The 22502-nt window shown below is 37.7% G+C and overlaps 2 protein-coding genes across 14 annotated transcripts; one reads left to right on the plus strand and one right to left on the minus strand.

Annotated features, from left to right (window-relative positions):
- Positions 1 to 465: 465 nt before the first annotated feature.
- On the plus strand, positions 466 to 11025 carry LOC112203583 (receptor-like protein kinase HSL1). 13 transcript variants are annotated; one of them, XM_040519764.1, is made up of 8 exons: positions 466 to 624; positions 1816 to 2872; positions 3147 to 3549; positions 5470 to 5851; positions 6052 to 7553; positions 8629 to 8706; positions 9545 to 9600; positions 10094 to 10179. In XM_040519764.1, the coding sequence occupies exons 1-3, from the start codon at positions 481 to 483 to the stop codon at positions 3470 to 3472; spliced, it is 1527 nt and encodes a 508-aa protein (XP_040375698.1). In that variant the 5' UTR covers positions 466 to 480; the 3' UTR covers positions 3473 to 3549; positions 5470 to 5851; positions 6052 to 7553; positions 8629 to 8706; positions 9545 to 9600; positions 10094 to 10179. The 13 variants fall into 13 exon arrangements, with proteins under 13 accessions (XP_040375698.1, XP_040375701.1, XP_040375700.1 ...); XM_040519767.1 differs by having other exon boundaries at positions 6052 to 6543; XM_040519766.1 differs by lacking the exon at positions 10094 to 10179 and adding an exon at positions 9380 to 9414 and having other exon boundaries at positions 9545 to 9572.
- A 4851-nt stretch (positions 11026 to 15876) lies between these two features.
- On the minus strand, positions 15877 to 17836 carry LOC121049083. The gene is made up of 4 exons (XM_040505566.1): positions 17649 to 17836; positions 17201 to 17271; positions 16571 to 16669; positions 15877 to 16079 (listed from the first exon to the last, which is right to left on the minus strand). Exons 1-4 carry the CDS (start codon positions 17770 to 17772, stop codon positions 16053 to 16055), a joined length of 321 nt encoding a protein of 106 aa, XP_040361500.1. The 5' UTR covers positions 17773 to 17836; the 3' UTR covers positions 15877 to 16052.
- Between the last annotated feature and the right edge of the window lie 4666 nt (positions 17837 to 22502).

The raw sequence follows: 22502 nt of genomic DNA on the forward strand, positions 1-22502 counted from the left end.
AAAATAAATAAAAATGTTTCGGTTTAGTAGGATAGCGAGCATCTTTATAGCAAGCATTTTTGAAAGTCAAAGAAAAAACACGAATGACTCAACCCTTTCACACCTTGAATCTGAGCTAGCAGCTCTTATATTTAAATCCGATAGAGCACCCTCCTTATTTTCTGTGCTGGAGTGAGAGTGCAGAGTTAGCTAGAGAGCTCCATTTATTGGTTTTAACCCATCACCTACTGCATATATCTCTCCTCTCTCCAAATCTTGGTTGAGTAGCCATTGGAACTCAATCTCAGAACGGCGCCAACAACTTACGACCCGACAGAGGTTAGTATGCTTCTCGATTCCTATCTGAAACTTTCGAAATTTCAGAGAATGATGTTGATGATCTTGTCCCGTATATATCAAGGGGTAAAACAACTTTGCACAGCTCCCTAGTCTCCACCAACGTAAGTTTCATAATACACGTACATCATTACTCTCAAAGTTATGATTTTCCAGAAAGAAGACCTCGACACTCTACTGGTTCCTTGTGGCTTTCTCATCATAATCGCCTACAATATAATCGTAAGTTGCAGAGACAGCAATGATCCTCACAGCACTGGAAGAGACTGGGTGAAACGAACTATGCAGGTTACAAGCTCTCTCCTTGTGTTCTAGCTACGTCAATTTATACCGAAAAATATTTATAATTTTATATCATGTTTAGATTTCAGACATCATTCCACATGGAGGAGAGTCAAAACTTTATTACATAATGTCCGGAGAGAATCTTGCGTGGGGCGGACTGCACGGACACGTGGTGGGAGGACCAATCACTGTCCAACCGGGAGAATTTTAGATATTTCACTTTAGGGAGCAGCGATAGTTTTGGAAAATATAGAAAATTTCATTTCTTCTCATTAGGTGGCGGTAAAGCCACGTGGTGGGGAATTTCTCTAATATCTGCGGGGCAAACTGACTCTAAAAACTTTAAATCCTTTTTAGCTTTACTTTAACCATCTACTCTCTTCTACTCATCTGTTCTTTTGGTTTCCTTTCTTTGCTTCTTCTCTTATTCCTTTTTTTTTTTTTTGATTTGTCAATCACACGGTGTCCTCAAAGGCTTCCTAGGCCCAGAGACTAATCCGTGCTCGAGGGATCTTGTCAGAACGCTTCCTCCCCCTGGCCACCAAGAATATATTGGAATTTAACTCCAATAAGCGTCGGCGGGATTCGAACCTGGGTGTGGGGTTCCACACCTGGAGGCTCTTACCAACTCGACCATTTCTCTGATCCCTTAATCCTCTCTCTGTCTCTGATTCACAACTTATGCTTTTGCATGTTCACCAACTCTGCCGATTTATATTTGTCTTCAATCACCGTCACTCTTAGCGGCTTCCCGCAGTTTATCAGCAATCAGTTCGCTGCTTTTGCTCTATATCCCTTTGTGGATCTTTGTGTTCTCTGGTTCGATTTTGGAGGCCGCTTTGTTTCGGTGTCGGAATCTGGGCTGTTCGAATCTGTTGCCTGTTGGGCTTATCGATTTGGGTTTCTTTTTGTTGTTGGCTGTTGCCCAATTCTGGGCATATGTTAGTTATCTCTGTTGCTCTGGGCATCTGTTGTACTTCCTTTGTTCTATAAATGAATGTTGGGTCTTGTTGAGAAAAAAACAGACCTCGAATTGTGGTCTGAGTTCTCTGTTGTTTTCTTTTGAGATTGAGGCTCCAGAATTTGTTCTCGCTGGAGCCCCAAGTTCTCGGTTCACATTTTTTAAGTTTCATTTGTGAGTTCTTAATTTATTGATCAAAGTTGAATCTCACCAGTGTATAACCATGATTGCAGGGTGATAACAAGGATACAAGTCTTGCTGTGATCTCATCCAGCATAACAGCAGCATATAGTTTGTGTGGAGCCTGCTTAATTATCTTTCCTATAGCTTGGCTTGCAAGCTCTTCCAGTTACGTCTTTCAGAGTGAACTCAAGTTTGGAAGCCTCATTGCATGTTTTCTCCAGGCCATGGCATGCTTTGCTCAATCAGCAGAGCACTTCACCCAAGCATACTGTCTAATGAGCTCCCAAAACAGCAATATTGAGGCCGGAGATGTGGAGGCGGCAACCGGGGCAGTTTTAGGTGGAGTTCATTTCAAATCTCTTGGGATGAGATGTCTACAATGTGCTGGCATTCTGCTACTATGGTTTTTCGGTCCTATCCCAATGTTTGTTTCCTCTGTGGCTCTAGTCATATTCCTCCATTACAATTATACTGGTCGACAATATCATGTTCGTAATAGAGTCGATTCGCAAATGCAGTCTTTTCAGAAACTGAGGTTTTGTGAGGCTGAGATTTTGTGTGCCCTTTGTGAAGATAATGTGATTGGCAGAGGGCCATCTGGGAAAGTGTACAAGGTTGAGTCAAGCAATGGTACAACTATTGCAGTGAAGAAGCTGCAGAGAAGAAGAGTGAACCAGTGCGAAAACAACGATGTTGAGAAAGATATGGTCCATGATGATGGCCTTATAGCAGGGTTTGACACTTTGGGGAGGATTACGCACAAGAACATTATGAAGCTTTGGCATTGTTGTACTACTAGAGACTGCCAGCAGCTGTTGGTTTATGATTACATGCCAAATGGTAGTCTTGGTGATTTTCTGCACAATAAGAAAGCAGGGTTGCTGAATTGGCCTACAAGGTTTAAGATTGCTCTTGGTGCTGCTGAGGGGATTTCTTATCTGCACCATGATTGTTCTCCTTCTATTGTTCATAGAAATGTGAAATCAAACAATATATTGTTGGATGGTGATTTCGAAGCTCGAGTGGTGGATATTGGAACAACTAATGGCGTTGATGCATCTGGAAAAGGGCCAGTCATTGCAGCTGCTTGTGGTTACATTGCTCCAGGTTAGTGATTGAAGAACAACTTGAGATTCTGTGCATTTTTCTATTTTTATTCCCATGTGGGATTATATTCAAATAAAATCTGTGTTATATTTTCATCCTCGTAGATAAAGCTTACGTTTTGATGCTGATACTTAGTTGTGTTTGCTACACAATGATCATTTATGTCCCCTATATTCAATCTCAATTATATCACCATCACTTTTATAAGTCAAAAATTACTTGAGTTTAAATGCTCTCCTGTTATTCTAATCCAGCAAATCTAATGTTGTAGCAGAATTTTTGCACGCACATGGGTTGAATGGGAAGAGTGATATATACAACTTTGGTGTGGTGATGCTGGAATTGGTTACCGGGAAACTTCCAGTTAACCCAGAACTAGGAGAAAAGGACCTGGTGAAGTGGGTCCGTAGCACTTTGGATCAGAAAGGAGTGGACCATGTCCTTGACCCCAAGCTCGATTCTTGTTACAAGGAAGAAGTATGCAAGGTCCTCGATATTGGGCTTCTCTGCACCGATTCTCGTCCAGACAATCGACCATCCATGAGAAGAGTGATGGAATTGTTGCAAGAAGTGGGCAGAGGAGCATCCCCATATTGCTAAGAAAGAAGGGAACTTGTCACCCTATTACTCTGAAGATGCCTTAGATCATGCAAGAGTTGCTTGAGAAGTTCATATGGGTATGGGCAAGTTTATATGTAAGCTATTCTATCAGTTCAGCTTTTAGAAGAGCTAACTTTCTATAAGTATAACTACCCCTTAGATTTGAGATTCATATATAGCAGCATAAGTGTACGGTTCGGCCAGTGGATTTTGTTCATTGTTGTACTTGTGCTACCTGGAGATTTTTAATATACATCATTTTTGAAAATAACAGGACTAAACAAACATGACATTGACATAACAGAGGTTAATTTAGGATGGAATATAGAGTCCTGCCTGATCATAACTAAATAAATTCATGGTGTCCGGCCTGTATGGGACCTGGAATATCTATACATGAATTAAGTACTCTGCACCCTAGATTGGTCGAGCATAGTAAACTGTCAGAGCTTCATCTTGTGAATCTGAAAGGGACCAAAATCTGAAATCTGTGTTGCAGTTTTTACCACATATATATCCATGCCAGCAGCAATAGCAGATATAGGTTGCTGCAATTAATTGGAGTATAGTGATTATGTCATCATGAGGATCCCTCCTTTTGTCTGATAATTGTTAGTGCAGACTATTTATTTCTGTTGGATTTGTGTTTCACCTGTGGCTTTATATATATATGTAAATTTTCTCTTGATCAAAATAGAAGATCATGGGAGAAAGAAAGATTTTACTCAAGTGTGTTTGTTTGGTTTTTCTTCACTTATTGTTTGATATATTATTATAATTTTGTGTATTTTCTTATAAAAAAAATAGTAAAACTATAAAATGAACCAAATGGGAGGCAGGGAGATAAGTTTCTAGTTTTCATGAGCTTAAAATCATAAAAGATAAACCAGATTATCATTTCACTTAGTCTTTGGTGCAACACTTGTAGGTTGATTGATATGCATCCTATTAACTATACTAGTGATCAACAGTTTCTACTAGTCGCAGAGTACTGTAAACAGATCTATATCTGAAGTTAGATGGGTTTAAGCAGTATAGTAATGGCAGTTGAATTCAACTCCATTGGCAACCACCTTATGTCAGGTTCTAGACTAACCAATCATAGTTTGGAACTGGAAACTAAACCTATAAGACTGCTATGATTCTAGCACTGGGGGTATGCCATACCAAGATAAGGCCTATCATTCTTATAATAAAACTGTACATTTTATCACCTTTCACCTTATATATATAGGAATTTTCTCAGGTGCGGACGTCCGTACCGAATTTTCGGTACGGATTTCCTGTTTTCGACCACTTTCCGGCCACATTTTTACATCTTAACCGTTCAGTTTTTAGGTCCTAGTGTATAGATCATCTCTATAAAATTTCAGCCAATTTGGTGATCGTTAAGGCATTCAAAACTGCATTTTACACGAACGGACCGAATCTGTCGAACCGGAACCGTTCGTATTTATAATGGTAAATTGCAGTTTTGGATGCCTTAACGATCACTAAATTGGCTGAAATTTTGCAGAGGTGATCTATACACTAGGACCCAAAAACTGAACGGTTAAGATGTAAAAATGTGGCCGGAAAGTGGTCGAAAACAGGAAATCCGTACTGAAAATTCGGTACGGACGTCCGCACCTGAGACGGACTGTGTATATATATATATATATATATATATATATATATAGTTATTAGGTGATACTTATTTCTCATTGATGGTCTATGGAAGTGCCTATCCTTGATCCCAAAGCAGAGAGGACTACCACTTCCTGGAATCCGCCATCAGCTCCCCCTCATGTGATTAGTAAAGAACAGATAATAAAGGGGATAAGACCTGACCCGTTTCTAAAGAAAAGATTGCTAAATCCTCCTGAAACTGAAAGTGAAGTTCCTATAGCATTCATAAAAAGCTGACATGGCTAATAGTCTTCACTGTTTTCACAGTTTATATTAAGATATATAGATGTGCACTGTTATTGATTACTTTGTTGTCATTATATCCTTAGGTGAGGTCTTGGGAGGATGTTCAGTTCATCTGTTTGGGGACACTTGGTGTTGGTGCAAGTAGGCCTGCTGACGAGCCTGGAAATCGAAACAGACTTGAAAGCTGTGGTGGTGATGTCATCCTTAGAACATGAACGCATCACAGTACCGCTGACTAATTAGTCAAAATGGGATGCAGGATGGGGGATGTTTGAGGGGTTACAGATCAGCCTGCTATGTTGCTTTACCTGCTTAATCCTATGATCCCCTTTGGTAGTTTGATCAGCTAAGCAGTTCTTCTACAAAGCTACTCCATTGCTAGAGACTGTCAGAAGGAAGCACAATCCAAAGACCATGGGGTTTATGGTAATTGACCCAAGGAATCCAAATTACTTTTCACAGAAGGTACTGGTGCATCAGCACATGCTATAACCTCAGAAACATACGGCAGGGATCTGCTTAGTTCTTTAGATAAACCTGTGAGCCTATTTTCCCAGACCACCTGATTGAGACGAGCGACATTTTCATCTGAGAGTTGGTTTACTTTAACTGAAAAGGAATACTTTTATTCGATTTATAATAATGAGATCGTTTATCTGTTTCAGAAGAATTTGGGATTAGGGCATCCCTTCCGTCTCCTATTGTACCTGAAGACATTGCCACAAGTTTTCTATGGAGATAGAAATACTTTGAACTGAATGATGATTATGTCATGAGTGGGAGTAGCTGCGGCCATATGTTTATTTGGAAGAAGAACAGGAGCTAATCTCATTTGCCTATTCTTGCAACTGGTGGAATAGAATTGGCTGTAACCTTTGGCATCCTATGGAAAATGATGATCACTGCCGCGCAATATGGAAGAGTTTTCATTGAAAGACAGTTTTAGGGAGTCTAATAAATATGTTCTGGAAATTTCTTTATTTTCCTGATATTTTCTTATTCAATGACAGATTTTGAAGTCTAGTAGACAAGGTAGAGACAGGCCCGTAGCTATTGATGATCGGTGCAGCCAATTGGATATTGATGATTGTGAGCAACCGATAGGATATATTCCCTCACACTATTAATACGAGGCAATGAGCTCAGTACTCAATAAGGTACATAACCCTCTTTCTATCTCAGAAGTAACATGCACCTTACCTTTTCCTAGGCCCTAGTTTCTTCACTGTCTTTACCTTAAGTCTATGTCTTTATCCCAGATAACCATAAATCATCTGTCATTGGGAGCCATTTATTAAAAGTGGTTGGCACATAATCCCTTGGACTCTTTAACATTACTTTCTTCATTTCTTTGCTTTCATTTTCGTTGTATCCTAGACAACAATGATGTCAATATTAATTCGGATGACTAGGTATCATTGCTTTTCTGTGATTTATATTAGATTATTATCTATGGTAAGATTGATTTGATGAAACTAACTGAGGTTCAGTGTACGTTTTTCTCTGTTCCAGTGAGGTTAATCTCTTCCCAAGTTGAGAAGTTATTTACTGTTACCAAAAGAAAATTTTCCTTGGTAGTATCGTGCAGATTCACGGATAACTGGCCTAAAATGATAAAATATAGCAATCTTAATCACCTCCATCTTTCCGGAAATCTATTTTCGGGGGATGTCCCACATGGGGTGTAGAACATGAAGCTCACAGCGTCAAAATGTTGATCAATCTTTCAGGTGAGCTTCTGCATCTGTTTGCTTAAGGCGTTTTCAGAAATGAGTTTCCTGTATGGGAAATCTTGTGTCTTTGTGATGAATTATGTAATAGCAGAGCTGACGCTTAATGCCAAGGGTATATTTAGACGCTAAGGTGCATTTTCAGCACTTTAATTCTAGCTGGTCTAGTTTTTGCTGTGGGTGTGGTTTTGCTTTACTTTAGTTACAAGAAGTTCGAGAAGGCAAACAGAGCTATAGACAAATGAAGATGTACCTTGATGTCGTTTCACAAACTGGTCTTAGTGAGTATGAGATTGGAATACCAAAATTAGGGTCATGTGGGAAAGTGTACAACTACAAGGATTGTCTAAGCAATGGTGAGGCTGTTGCAGTGAAGAGGCAATGGAGAGGGAAAGTGGAGTGCAAGGATGGTGATGTAGAGAAATCTGGTCCAAAAGGTTTGCTTAGAAGCTAGAGATTGCAAGCTCTAGCATCTCTCTTGTATTCTAAATTATTTTCATTGGGATCGTATTATAAATTAGTTTTTGCCGTGGGTCTCTCTTTTATTTTTATTGTATTCAAAATTTCACTTTGGTCTCTAGCATTTCGTCATGGAAAGATTCTAATGTTGGCTATCAGGTCAAGTGTTCTCTGCCTGCATTTCAAGCGACAAAAAACGAATTAACTCTCAGTCAGTCAAAAAATTTAAAAGATTTAAAATCATTTAGAAAAATAGCAATTACATCATGAATCATGAATGTATGTTATTCTTAGGAGTCAGGAGGCTATTTAATTTTTGCATGTTTAATTAAAAGCACACTAGTGCACTGTACAGTTTGAGGAGAGGAGCTTTTCTGTAGGCAACAAAGAGACTAAGTGCTTCGATGATGATGATGAATCAAGACTTTAGTAACCTTGTGTCTAGATTAGAGCTAAAGTAATAACCGTATGAGAGCTAAACTAGTGTACTAGTTTATGTTTTTATGGTTGCCTATTTGGCAAGCCAAATAACATGAATTACAGTTTTTGTTTTTGCTCATCGATTGTCTTTCATGTCAGTGCTGCATGCTTTGCATTTTTATTGTACATATGCTAAGGGCTTCACTTTGGTTGGTTCATAATGAAATTGGGAATTCCTTTGGAGGATTCTTAAGACACCAAAAAAAAAAAAAGCGCACCAGTGCACTAGTGTTGGCTACACATGGGTCACATACTCAGAGTCACATATGTAGTAAGAAGTAGCACTGATAGAGATTGTTAGGTCACTTTGTCTGGTGAGGTTTAATCAGGGGTTTGGGTTTAATGGTGGAGGTGGTGGGAAAGATGATGGAACTACTGCTAGGGTGTTGGGTAATATAGCTGTGGCTATTGGGTTGACTTATCTTTCATTTACTGGGCAGCTTGGTTGGCTTCTGGATGCAATTGTTTCCATTTGAGTACTCTCTTTCTTTCCATTTGGGTATTCTATTTGTGTTGAATATACTCATTGTGTTATTGTCACAGTAATGAAATTGATGCTTTATCAACATGCAGCTCATAGCATTTCTTATGCCAATTGTTGGTTTGGGTGATTTTATGTGGTGGGCAGGACGGGATATGGTTCAAGACAGTGTAAGAATACCTCAATTTTTTTTGGCTTTTGTTCACTTTTTAAAGCTCATTATAGTTTCTGCAACTGGTATTTGCTCTTGCTTTGACAACCGAATATTGTTTGCTCCAGTGCTTTAATTTCCATGTTGATCACTACAATAGTGATACCTACCTTTTTTTTCTTTTTCTTTTTTCAGAAAAAAAATATTGATACCTACCTAGACCCCCAATAAAGCAAATAGGTATTTGAAAGCCTCCTCTAGTAAAACAAATATTTTAGATTCCTTCTGTAAGCTTCAAATATTATCACAGATAATTTCATAATGCTTTTGCAAGCATCTGGAATTAGTTTATCCATATACAAATCTTATAATATAGGTAATTGTAACTGAGTAACTGTATCACAGAGGTGCTTTTTACGTAGACAATGAAGATAGGTGATAAAAATCTAGTGTATCATGATCAGTACATTCTTTCCCATGTCAGATATATGGGGGAAATGCATGTTATAGGATATTAGAATGAGTTGGTGTACGAGATGGATTACTCATTAATGTAAAATAATAATTGAATTCTTCATCCAAAAATTGTTGTGTAGCATCCTGATGGTGATTTTCAAATATAAAGGATTATATTCGTAGTCCCGGTGTCTTTCTGCCTTTGATGATTGATTTTATGTGTGATGTACTTGCAGTGCCTAAACTGCGGAAATGATTTTCAGATTTTCAAGTAAGACCTGTTGGAATCTGTTATGATGTCAAACTAACTTATGGACGCCTACAGTTGTCTATCTTTACGTTATACAACATTCTTATGTATAATAATTCACCTAACTTGGAATGTTGTAATGTTTATGCAGATCTACTTTAAATGATGATATGCAGCAGTGCCCTTACTGTAGTCAGCCATTCTCTGGTACATTCTATGTCTTGCGCTTGTATTTTGAATTCTGCTTTTGGTGTTTTTAATAGCCTCAGACTGTAGACATTTTACTGGGATTGCCACTAGGAATTGTAGTACAGGACTTTTTTGTACTATGGTGAGCCAATTTGTTTTTTGTTTATTTGAGTTTAAAAAACCCTTCATGGATCTTTCTCCTATTGGTAGAATGAAGAAGTTTTTGCAACCGGTGCAACTAGTAACACATATCTTTTTACTTTGTACAAACCCATACTTTTATGTTGCTAAATCTCAGATCTAAACTAGTAAACTAGTGGTTATGCTTTCATTGATTTTTCTGTTTTTTTACCTCCGTTCTGTATGTCCACGTACTATCAGCAGGAGCTGCTCTTGCTTCTTGGCATGCTTTTAAGGACTAATCTTCTGAACTATGAATAAGTTTGCTATAGTATCTGATGTGAAAGTACTGTTGGCATTGCCTCGTGTTAAGACATTGTTTTAATTTCAGTGGTGGACAACAAGTTTGTAATGGACCCAGTGAATTTCTCTAATCAATCTACAACATTTGGCCAGGCATTTAATGACTACACACGTTCAAAAACAGGTTTCTATTTTCTTCTTGATTATCATTCATCTATTGTGTCGTAGCATTACCAGCCTGCATTTGAATCTGATGATATTAACATCTGCATCATTCCTATTTCTTGTTGATATCCATACTTTCTTCCTGCAATTCTTATAATGGCTTGTCACCATTCACCATTCTCTTTGAAAATATGTCATATAAACATTGTGCGCCTCCACTTTTATCTAATACAGGACAGATTTAAACCTGTAATGATAGATGAAATTAAAATTGTACTTGTTCTGCATAGTTGTAAATGCTGAATCATTACATGTTCTGAGCTTGAAACTGGGTTACAGGGAAGAAGGATTCTTCTACGGTAGTTGTTGATGTTGAAGCAGAAGTAACGGATGCAGACTGAGATTGCTTGGAATAAGAACTGTTGATGAAAATAGTGGAAAACTAGTGATGCTTAAAAGATAATTTAGTACTCATAGATAATGAAAACGATGATATAAGATAGAGTGAGAAATATTTCCTAGAAAATTTGGAAACAGGGTTCTAATCACCGACTTGTCTACAATGATAATGTGATGTTAAATTGGGGATAGAGTGAGAAATATTTCCTAGAAATTTGGAAATAGGGTTGTAATCACCGACTTGTCTACAATTGTAATGTGATGTTAAATTGGGGATATGGTCGAAGAAGAATACTAATCCCGCAGAACCTTTTGGTAGTGAACTGGCCGGAGGGATATTAGAACTGACCAAATTAGCATCACAAGTGTAGATCATGTTTTGGATTTTGCTTCATGCCTTGTATATTATTTCTTGATACAAATTATTTCACTTCTGTTTATATATACTTTATAATCGTATCAGTTTTGAGAGGAAGCACAGGAATTTAGTTGTATGCTTTCAGGGTTTTTCTTGTTACATGAATGAATTTGCGTGCCAAAGAAAGCTGTCAATAAATTTTGAGTAATTTTTGTATGATACTGGACTACTAAAAGTCACCTAAGGTGGTGTTGTGTTTGAAGGGACAACTTGCTGGACGTGGTAGCGAGAATCGATCCCCCGCTGGACTTTTTATGAGTTTTCAGTTCCCTGTTGAAATCCGTGGTGTTAGCAATTTTAATTAGTAATGTGCAAGGCAGAAGCAGGTTTCTGGTTTTGTATTTTCTTTAGGAAGATGGTAAAAACATGTCGGCTGAATCTCTACAATCACTACTAGCATAAGCCTCATAAGACACTGTTATTTTTCTGTATCTTTTGCTCTAGAGGATATGAATAACAGTATTTAAAACTCATTGGATACGGTGCAGCCACGGAATAAAAAATGGTATTTCTCTATTGCAGGTTTCACTAACCAAAAGCCACTTAGCCACCCTCATGACTTTGGTGTGTACACTTTTTCTTTTTTTAAATTGCATCAGTTTTATTTTCTTTTCCTTTTTTTCTGTTACAAATTTTTTTCCTTTTTTTTTCTTTTTCCTTTTTTATTTCTTGTCCCCATATTTTGTTTTTAGGTCTTAATTTCATATTTACCAAATATTATTCATCGTATTTTTGTGTATTTGCATACCCTGATAGAAAATACACAAAATCCGTATATATTATTATACTGCAAAGAGCTTTCAATCGCCAATTCCAGAAAATCACATCCTCTCATTCCCTTTTCTCCTTTCAAAATCTGTATATACTATTATACTGCAAAGAGCTTTCAATCGCCAATTCCAGAAAATCACATCCTCTCCTTCCCTTTTCTCCTATTGTCAAAGCCTGATCGAGCAACCAAAACTGATAGCAACGAACAAGAGATCAAAAGCTGAAACACACAGTCTTTCAATTTTTTCCCGGTACATAAAACCTCTCAATCCCAATCGTAAGATATTTAATCAAGGATCATTGTCGATGCTTGTCTTGCACTTCGATATTAACATCGCTGTTGTTTCTGCATATCAAACACATATTAGTCCTATTTGAAGTGAATAACCGGCTCAATATCAGTTATAGTTATTTTCATATCTGAAGATGGTTAACTGAGTTTGAGTTTGTTAACCTTTGTTTCAATACCTGTTGATGAAGGAGATTACATAATTCTTTTTAAGTAAAACAAGCAAAGTCAGGCTTGCTCTTCTGCAAAACAAAAACAAAAAGAACTTCAGTAAGTAAAAACATAATAGATTAAAAGAAGAAGAAATAAGAAAGAACTCAAACTGGAAATGAAGCTCTTAAGTCAAGGAGGTAAAGGAAGAGATGAGCAGTGGATATCTCTGTATTTTGAATAAATCTGATGCATAATTGGATATTAAAGACTGAATATCGTAAGAGAAAAATTTGGGATTTGATTAGTATTTGCTGTCCATATTCAATTAAACTCTTTCTCTCTCTACAACTTATCGACTAGAAAAAGCTATTAATATCAAAGATATTAATACAATGGATATATAGGATAGTTAATTTGCAACTAATCATTTAACTATTAATACAAAAAGCTCTAATAATATTTTAAATAATTTTTTTTTTATTCCCAATACGACTGCAAGGAAGGAATGATTAATTTGTAAATTTAAATATATTAAATGTGAAATAAGTACTTGGATAATGTTACTTCACACCCTCAACCGTATGTATATATAAGATGCTTATCTGATGTTTAATATAATACATTAATTTAGTCTTTTATTTAGCAATGAATACGGATTTCTGTCTTTAATAAGTGTATTAAATTATTTTGTTGACTATATTTTTTATTTGTCACGGTTATCAGTACCTATAGAGCAAAAGATACTAAAAAAATAAAAGGGTGTTATTTGCACTACTCAAATAGCACGATTGGTAAAGTGTATCCAAAGGAGGGTGGCTATTAGCCAATTTTCTAGTAGTGAATCTCATCATCTACTAGCTTATTCTTTATTAACCAATTTAAGTAAGAAAAATGTAGATAAAACTATATATATCAAATCCTAATCCGGATATAAGTGGCATGAAATTCTAATCCAGATAACCAGATTGATTGAGAAATAGTGCGACCTAATAATCCCTTTCCCTTTCAGTTTTGATGATGATCGTGGGAATGCTTTATGTTATAGGGTTTACAGCTGGGAATATATAGTATAAAAGCATATAGATTGTAGATCAATTTTAGAGTGATCGTAAGTTCGTAACAAGAAAAAGAATATCTTAACGTTATTTAATACTAGCATTATGGTAGAGATAATGACCAAAAAGCAAAATACGAGCACCCGGGAGAAGGGAATATTAACCACAGGTTCAGTTTGGGAATCGCTTCAAAGGGACCTTCTGGATTTGATACTAGACAAGTTGCTAAAAATCGATGACTACGTACATTCGGTTTGGTGTGGTTTGCCGCAAGCATTGGCAATTAGTTGCTTTAAATCAGCAGCTGCAACGCTTCGGATCACGTCACAAACAGCCTCCTCTAATGATTCTTACAGAACAACAACAGAGCGGCGAAAGAAGCATGACCTTGCGTAGTGCTACACAAGACAAGACTTAAAAGTTTCAGCTGAAACTGAATAATGTACCTAATTACGATAACATGAAGTATTGTGAATCTTCCCATGGTTGGTTGGCTTATGCACAAGGCAATTTGGTAGCAATAACCCTCTTAAACCCTTTCACCGGACGCACCATCACCCTTCCACCGGTACCAGCAACCGTTCCACCAGTACGAGCAACAGGTTCCTACTACATCAAGAAAGTTGTACTGTCTGCTGACCCTTCTTCGTTCCCTGATGATTATCAAGTTCCAGTAATTTATAACGAGCGTGTTTATAATGCTGACACCAGGATAGCCCATTTGAAGTCGGGGGAAGATACTTGGACTCTCATAGAGTCATAGATAGTGGGACGACTATCAGATTCACCCATGCAGTTTGCTACAAAGGTCAATTTCTAGTTTGTGGTGGCACAAATGTTGATTTTTCGGTTTTTGAGGTAGATGTCTGCAGAAAAAGAATTACTCAACTCATGTAGGTGAACAATTTGTGCGCCGACATGAGGTTATGAATACATACCTGTGGAATCGTCAAAGGGAGATCTATTGATGGTTAGGAGGTTTCACTTGCTTGATATTGATCGTTGTCTGATCGTCACGGTTGATAAATTGATATATGATTTTGGTGATGAACTCACACCCATACCCATTGAGAGTATTGGAAGTGATGCTTTGTTTTTGGATCGAAATCAATCTATTTGTGTGTCTGCCTTGAACTTTCCAGAGTGTCATCCAAAGTCTATATACTTCACCGATGGTATTTTCAGCTTGGAAAGCAGACAAATGCATTGGTTTGACTCCTTAAAGCCAACAATGTCAGGAATATGGATTTCGCCAACGTTATGTGTTGAAAACCAACCTCTACCAACATGCAACGTTACTTGTAGCCTTCCATGCATGGCAAGTTTTTGCTGTAAAATCATGCTAAAGTCCTGTATGGAATTAAGCAACTAGACAGAAGATAAGAGCACCTCATTAATATTGTATTTATTGTTCCAGTGTTTGATAGACATATATGATATATCACCTTTTTATTTCAGAAAATTATTTGTTAGTACTAATAACAAATTTTTTTGTATTTATTGTTCCAATGCAAACTAATAAGACAGTTTGCTTACAAAAATAGAACAATGAAGAACAAAGGATATAATCTTCATACCTTCCTTGTGTGGACATTCACAACTCACAAGTTATGACAAACTGTAGAAAGTAAGTTAACATGACAGTGATTTATATATTAGAAAGAAAATTAAAGATGAAACATTGCATATTCAATATTTTTGCGTACAAAATGAGAATCATTGAACTCTTTTCTTACATTTTAGACTCTGCTTATACATGAGGAAAAATATATTTTATCTGAGATAGTGGATGAAACTAACAATAATCAACAAGACAACAAGTTGTGCATTATAGTTTTGTCACGGATTCTATATTATAACGTAGTGAGAACTCATTAGAATAACAGTCAAATTCATACATATTTTACTCAAGTCACTCCGCAACCCTGCTGATATTGAAGCCTAAACGAAAGCAAGCTATCAAATAATTTGAGAATTAGACGAATGATTATAGGGTCCGTGATAAGAGCAGCATGCATTGATCATGTAGGCAATCTGCCTTGGTGTTCGAGAAAACTAAAAGAGTCGATTTAAAAGATTTAAATTTATTTGGAGATTGTTTTCATTTCACCGGACATGAAAGAGCAAAAGATAAATTTCTTAAAATCTGTTTGAATAACAACTTAATACACATATTTGAGTATCATTAGTATAAATGGGGTCCACAAAATTGTGTAATGCAAAATTATGTGTACAATAAAATCTGATTGAGTGATAACTTACACATATTTGAGTATCATTAGTAAAAATGGGGCCTACACTGATTGTGTAATGCAAAAGTACACGTATAAAGTACCATAACAATTTATTTTTGTACACATCAGTGTATAAAACTATAAACTGGATTTTTTTTTTTGATGACAATATAAACTAGATTTTACCTTTCTTCACTCTTTCTGCATAAGTGCATAAACATAACCCAAATCATTTACTATAAAAAGTTTTCAGCCCAAAGCAACTTCTTAAAAATGCGGATTTGTAAAGGCATCAACCAATTAGTCGAAACGGAGAAGAGTTTCTAGATGCGGTTGGAGAGACATGAGAGTCGAAACCCTTGGGATCATTCATATGGACAGAAGACAAAATGATCATACAAGAAAAAGCAGTAAATACTCATAAACCCTTAACGAACAAGTGATTTACAACTGGAAACTGCCTAGACCTATGGTGTCCACTAGTTTGAATCCTCATTGTAGATATTCTGATTCCAGGACACCGTTTTATTTGTCTGCACACATAATCAAGAACAAGCAAAAAGCTAGCGCGGCACTTCTCGAACTCTGATCTGCAAGCAAAGAAAGCAGATAACCAAATGCTTAAGATCCATATATAAACTTTTGAAATAATTTGAAGGTCACGGAATAACACACAACCAAATGTTTCAGGTCTAAGAACAGCACCTATAGCTAGCATCATATATAATGAATAGAAGAACATCTATAGCATGTAAAAATGACTACATATACCTCAAATTAATCACCATGTATCCAGATTCAACAACTGCTAGTTCAGATATATCTATGAATGAAATAAATGAAAGATCGAACACAACAGAAGGTGGCCAAAAAATCCACATACACATACAGATCTAGGAGTGCTGAAAGAATTTTCTCATCTTTGTGGCATATCCCAGTCATTCTAACAATGAGAACAGTCATTGAATGGAGTAGATCCGAAACAACCTCACACATTGAAAATGATGAGTTGGTTTCAAGACATTCTGAGAGCTAGGAATGAGGATAGTCGAAACTCATAATCAATAGGGAAAAAAAATACCTCTTCCTTTTTAGATTCCTTCTTGTCCTTGTCGCCAGTGAAAATCTTGTAACCCCCATAGATGAGTAACCCCCAACCCGCTAAGGAGACAATCACAAACTGCCACCATGCCAACAAGGAAACCATGCCAACAAGGAAAAGGGCTAATTAGCAAGCCATAAGATTTCTACAGTTTTACTGTTAATTAGGCCAACTCATCATAGGTAATAAGTTTGAATTGAGCATAAAGCACTAGTTGTGAAAGTATTCAGTATCAGGAATTAATTTTACTCAAACAGATCCCCTAGTTCAATGGACAACTTCACCGTTCTTAGACATTACCTCTTCTCTCCCTTATTCTCCTCTGAGCTAAAGCCTCATATGACAATGTAAACACCCTCAAGAACAATTAATAGCATTGACAATCAACTTTATTTGCTTGCTGGAATAGATCTTCCTCAGAAACTAATAAACCAAAGTGAATCGAAAATGCTAGAGAATGAGTGTGGCATTATGTAAAAACAGGGTCTGTCTGTATCATTGTTTAAATGTGGAAAGTAAACTCAATTGTGACTACTAATGTGTGTGTGTACCACAGAGAACGTTATCAGTTTGGAGGAAAAAGAAAAGGAAAAAAAAAAAAAAACTCACGTGTTCTTTTTTCCATTTAGATGGACTCAAGGGGTCCTCCCAAAAGTTCACCTTTGGAGGTCCATGATGATCTGCAGTACAGTAAAACAAACAAGTACTTACATATTTAAAATGTCAACTTAAAGGGTAACTAGCAGCACTCGTAGTAAAATCGATCGAGCTTTTCCACAATTTTCATGACACGAGCAATTCATGAACATCAGCTAAACTAGATAGGAGTGCAATTGTTCAATCCAAAATCAATACAAGTACACCTAATTAACAATTGGAAGAAAGAAAAAAAAAAACTAAAAACCATGCAAACATTGCCACCCAGTTCCACCAGCCCACAGATTGCATGTACAGATCATACAAGTGTTAATTCATGTATAATATCTACTAACAGAACTAGAACAAAGGAAGAAGATGAAATGGGATGAAGTGGAAAGGTTAGAGGTTATATTATTACCAGCACCGCCGGCGAGGCCTCGCCGTTGGAGGATGGAAACGGCTTTAGCGTTAGTAACGGACTTGGGAGAGGAAAGCCGCGTCATATTCGCCAGTTGGCGAGTTGCAGCGATCCACGGCGCCATTGTTCGGTGCTCTAAGCGGTGGTCACCTTTAACTCAACTCAACTGTGATTTCCGAGGGTGTGAGAAAGAGAGCATGTGGAAGTTTTGAGAAGCTACACTTGTTCCAGAAACAAATGGAAAATGGTTTTTTGAGTTTTACAGAAATGCCCTTCACTTGATAAATCAGATTATCATGAGTATTAGACCATCACGCACCACCTTTATCACTCTATGCCAAGCTTTTTGGCATGATATATAAACACAGTTACTTGATGCCTGTGGCTCATAAAATAGTGTTATTGTCCCGTTTTCTAAACGACTATTAGCTTTAAACAGTTTCAAGAAGAAAACACCTGATTTTATCTTTTCACATTAAGTTCATATATATAAGGATATATAAGGGCCGTGACCACTTACCCAATTTTAAACTAAAAATTGCTCACTTAGTCCACTAAGAATTTTTTAATTCTATTTACCCAATCTAACCGTGTTTGACAGTATTGCCCTCATACTCCCTCTCTCTCTCTCTCTCTCTCTCTCTGTGCCATGGCTGCTCCGGTGCCCCACCTCCGGCTTCGGGCCAACACCTCCATCAAGTCAACACCGCCAGATCCCCCAAGCCAGCCCCAAGATCGGAGCACTGTATCCGGATTCGAATTGAACCTCCGAGCGCCGCCGTCACCCAAAACAGACTCTCTCTCAAACCAGACTCTCTCTGCCATGGCTGCTCTAGCGCCCCACCTTCGGCTTCGGGCCAACAACTCGATCGATCCACCTCCGGCATCGCCGTCACCCAAACCACAGATCCAACGATCCAAGGCCCATTGCAACAACGCCGATCCGACTCCGATCCCAGCCCGAATCGACTCCGCTCCAACGTCGCCGTCACCCTAAAACACGCCCCGACCACTCTTGCATCAGCTTCACACTCTTGTGGGTGCCCAGAGAATTTTTTTTTTTTTTGGTATCCTGAGATTTTTTAAAATTTACGGTAGTGTAGAGATTTGCCCAGAAGCAAAATTCTGGAAAACCTTCTGTCCAAATGCCCAACAGGTGATGACAAATACCCAAATGTTATATACTACCAAATTACCAAGCTTGTTCAATTATTTATTGCAAGATTTGTGATCTGTCACTTCCCTTTTTAAAAGTACGTGTGTTTTTTAAGCTTGTAACTAAAAGAGCAGTTAAAAAATGATTTTTTTGTATCTGTAATGTATTCATTTTGGTTCACTTGAGGGCAATAATATGATTATTGGAGGGTAATAATATGATTATTGGGGCAATAATATGATTATTAGGAGGCAATAATATGAGTATTGGGGGGCAATAGGGGGCAATAATATAATTACTGGGGGGCAATAATATGATCAATTGTGCCTGTAGTGTATTCATTTTGGTTTTGGGAGTTTATACAGTTCACTAGACAGCAATAATATGATTTTTGGGAGGCAATAATATGAGTATTGGGGGGCAATAATATAATTACTGGGGGAATAATATGGTTACTGGGTATTATTAGGGGGCAATAAATTCAGACACCGGAATCCCGACACCAGTCCGGTAGCAGGATTCCGGTGACCGGTCGTCGGATTCCGTTCATCGGTTGCCGGATTCCGGCCATCGGTCGCCGGATTCCCATCACCGGAGTCAGCGGCCGGCCACTGGTCACCGAAGTCCGGCAAGGTGGAGGATGACTTCTCCCTCTAAGTGAGAAAGAAGGAGAGGGCAAAAAAGTCCCAAAAATAAATAAAAAAGAATTAATTGGGTATTAGGGAAATAATCTCTTAGAGTGTTTTGGGTAAATGGAGTTTAAAAACTGTTAGTGGAGTAAGTGGGTAATTTTTAAGCTGAAATTGGGTAAATGATCATTTCCCCTAAGGCTAATTGTATTGTGAGAAATTGAAAGAAACTACTCAATGAGGTTGGTCTAGTGGAAGCATGCTAGGCTGTAAGTGAGGCGGATGCTGCAGGGCTTCTCCTGGCAATAGGAGGTCTCTGGTTCAAACCCCAGCTTGTGAAAAACATCCCTTGGGAAGGTCAATATCCAAGTTGCTCCCGGCCCCGGAGTGGTAGCTCACTCAGCAACAAAAAAAAAAAAAAAAGTCTCTGATTCGAACCACAACTTGTGAAAAACATCCCCTGGAGAGGGGTCAATACCCAAGTTGCTCCTTGCCCCAGAGTGGTAGCTCACTCAGCAACCAAAAAAAAAAACTACCATGAATCATTGTATTGGCCTTTTTTTTTATATCCATCGATGTTGATAGTGATAGACAGAAATATACTGATGTAATAGATCTATAAACATTATTTATCTTTTCATGTTAGATTTATATCTATAATAAAACAAAACAAAAGTAACTTTATTATACAAATCAGAATAACTTACCACGCATCTAAATTCGCTTAAGTTTACATGTACATTATGACCACCTCCAATCTACTCCATTTAAATTTTATTAAAAATTTGTCTTTGGCTCCATAAGTGCCATATTTACCTAAAACGCTATGGAAAAGCCTTTGTAGCTGTAGAAGTGCCATATTTACAATATCTGAGAGTAACTATGAAGTGATCGTAGACAACACCTTTAACTCGAGAATTCGGAACTAGTGGATAAAACATGAAAGTTGAATAGGGTCACTTGCAACTATCAGCCTTCTAATTAAGTTATTCTTGCAAATATTGTTCTTTTGCCCGCCAATACTCCAATATTTAATTGGCAAAAATTTCGCTAAGCAATGGAAATGGCAGAAACAGCAAGTCAGTAGGCATAAATCAAGCAGAGCCTTAGGGTTTTGAGTCCAATGCGACGGCATTCCTCCGATTGCCGTCTATTTCAGCCCGGAAAGCTCTTGTCGTGGGGTGCGGTAACGCTGGTCGTAGGGTTTAGCATCGATCAGTGGTGGCAGAAGGTCAGATTGATTCTGGCATGTCCTACAGCGCGGAGGCAGATTGAGGAGAGACAGATTTCGAAATAAATTTGGATCCCTTGACCTGAGCCTCTGGGTTTTAGGTGGATCTGTTTTGCTGGGAGTCAAGGCTCAGCGCTGAGTGGCGAAGAATATCGAGAGATGTAGGTCTTGGCCTGGTTTTTCTGATTATCGGAGCACAGATCAAGGTCGAAGTAGGGTGATCGACGTTGATTGTCAGTAAGGTGTGCAGTCGAGCAGATCGTGCAGGAGGAGATTTCTTTCATCGTCGCCTGATGGAGGAGTGGCACGGTCGGCCGCCGGAGGATCTGGCTGCGGCAGTGGCGACCCGGCATCGGAGGGTTCCTGTTGCTCGGGTTTGGGCTTGGGTCATTGGACCTAGGCTCAAACTTGGAATAAGGGGTGCTTGGGCTTCTAGGCCTAGGTTTGAGCTCAATCTTGGGCTTGTTGAGTCTGCTACAGTGGAAATGAAGAGCAAGACCAACCTGTTGTCGAGGTTGTTGGCTCCTGAGGAGGCTGGGGACGGTGTTCGCTCCAACCTATTGGGAAGGAGCTAGCATCTTCTTAAGTTTCTCTGCTATTAGACATCTGGTTACAAGCCTTCTAAAGTTGGAGTAATCTCTATGAGTTATTTTAAGATGTTTCTAGTTGTTATTTGTACCACAAGTGCGTGCTAGCAGATTAGACTAGATGAATGATTTTTTCTTAGAATAGCGAGGTTGTTCTTGCTTGTTTAGGCTTGCTTTCCAGCGAGCGTCCCTTTAGACTTTAATGAGTTTAGTATTGGTTTAGACTTCAATGAGTTTAGTATTGGCTTAGATAGATTTATCTGGTGTTACCGGATTTCTTATGTAAGTTTTGTTAGACTCTGGCCCGTTTTCATGGCTTTGATATCTAATAACATCAAATCCTATTCAAAAAAAAAAAAAGTCAGTAGGCATAAATGGAAAATTTATGACAATCTATGAAAATGGATGGTTATCAAATACTTGCACCAACATGAATGGATGATTAAATTACATCAAATACACTAATTAATTATTAGAAAAAAACGATTATAAATATCAAGAGTTGAGATTATCTTATAAGTGTTGGGTCACTTGCACCGTTAGTGTATAGAAGAATTTCCATGTTCGTTTATGTTCATAATTGAAATACTCATAAATCTTGTTTAGAAGCATACTTGGCGTGCTCCACTTTCACAACCTAGGTCTCCGGATTTTCTTCTCCAAATCACTTTTTTATTTTGCCTGTATACATTTATCTCCTTCTCCTTTTATACAAATTGTGAACTGTTTGCAAAACTATTGCAAAGGTGTTTTTTTTTTTTTGATCAGATAAACAACTTAAATGCTACAACTAGTCTTTCGTGAGTCGAAGTCACAACCTCCCACTTTCAAAGGGGAGACTATGCCACTAGACCAAATGGTACTGGGCGTTGCAAAGGTGTTTTGATCCCACTTTTGTTCCGCTTGATTTCTGGATTTTTTTTATAAATAATTTACAATTATCAGATTTCAGTAATGGCCTTTGAACATGATGGTTGTATAAATAATTTTATGTCTTTGGAAGGACATTTCGAGTATTCTAAATTTTAATGAAACCTTTGAGGCTTTGACACTAAAGACCAAGCCTATCTCCATTCCTAACAGTAGAGATGTGATCCATAGGCACTATTTTCAATAAAATTTCAAATTACTCAACTTTAAACTTTTTTTTTTAAGGGAACGGAATCAAGTTCCATTAAGGAAAAATTTCAGTTTAGTACCCTGTGGTTTACACTCGACATCATGTCAGTCCCTGTCCTTTCAATTTGATCA

The sequence above is a fragment of the Rosa chinensis genome, chromosome 5 (genome assembly GCF_002994745.2).
Source record: "Rosa chinensis cultivar Old Blush chromosome 5, RchiOBHm-V2, whole genome shotgun sequence".
NCBI lineage: Eukaryota > Viridiplantae > Streptophyta > Magnoliopsida > Rosales > Rosaceae > Rosa > Rosa chinensis.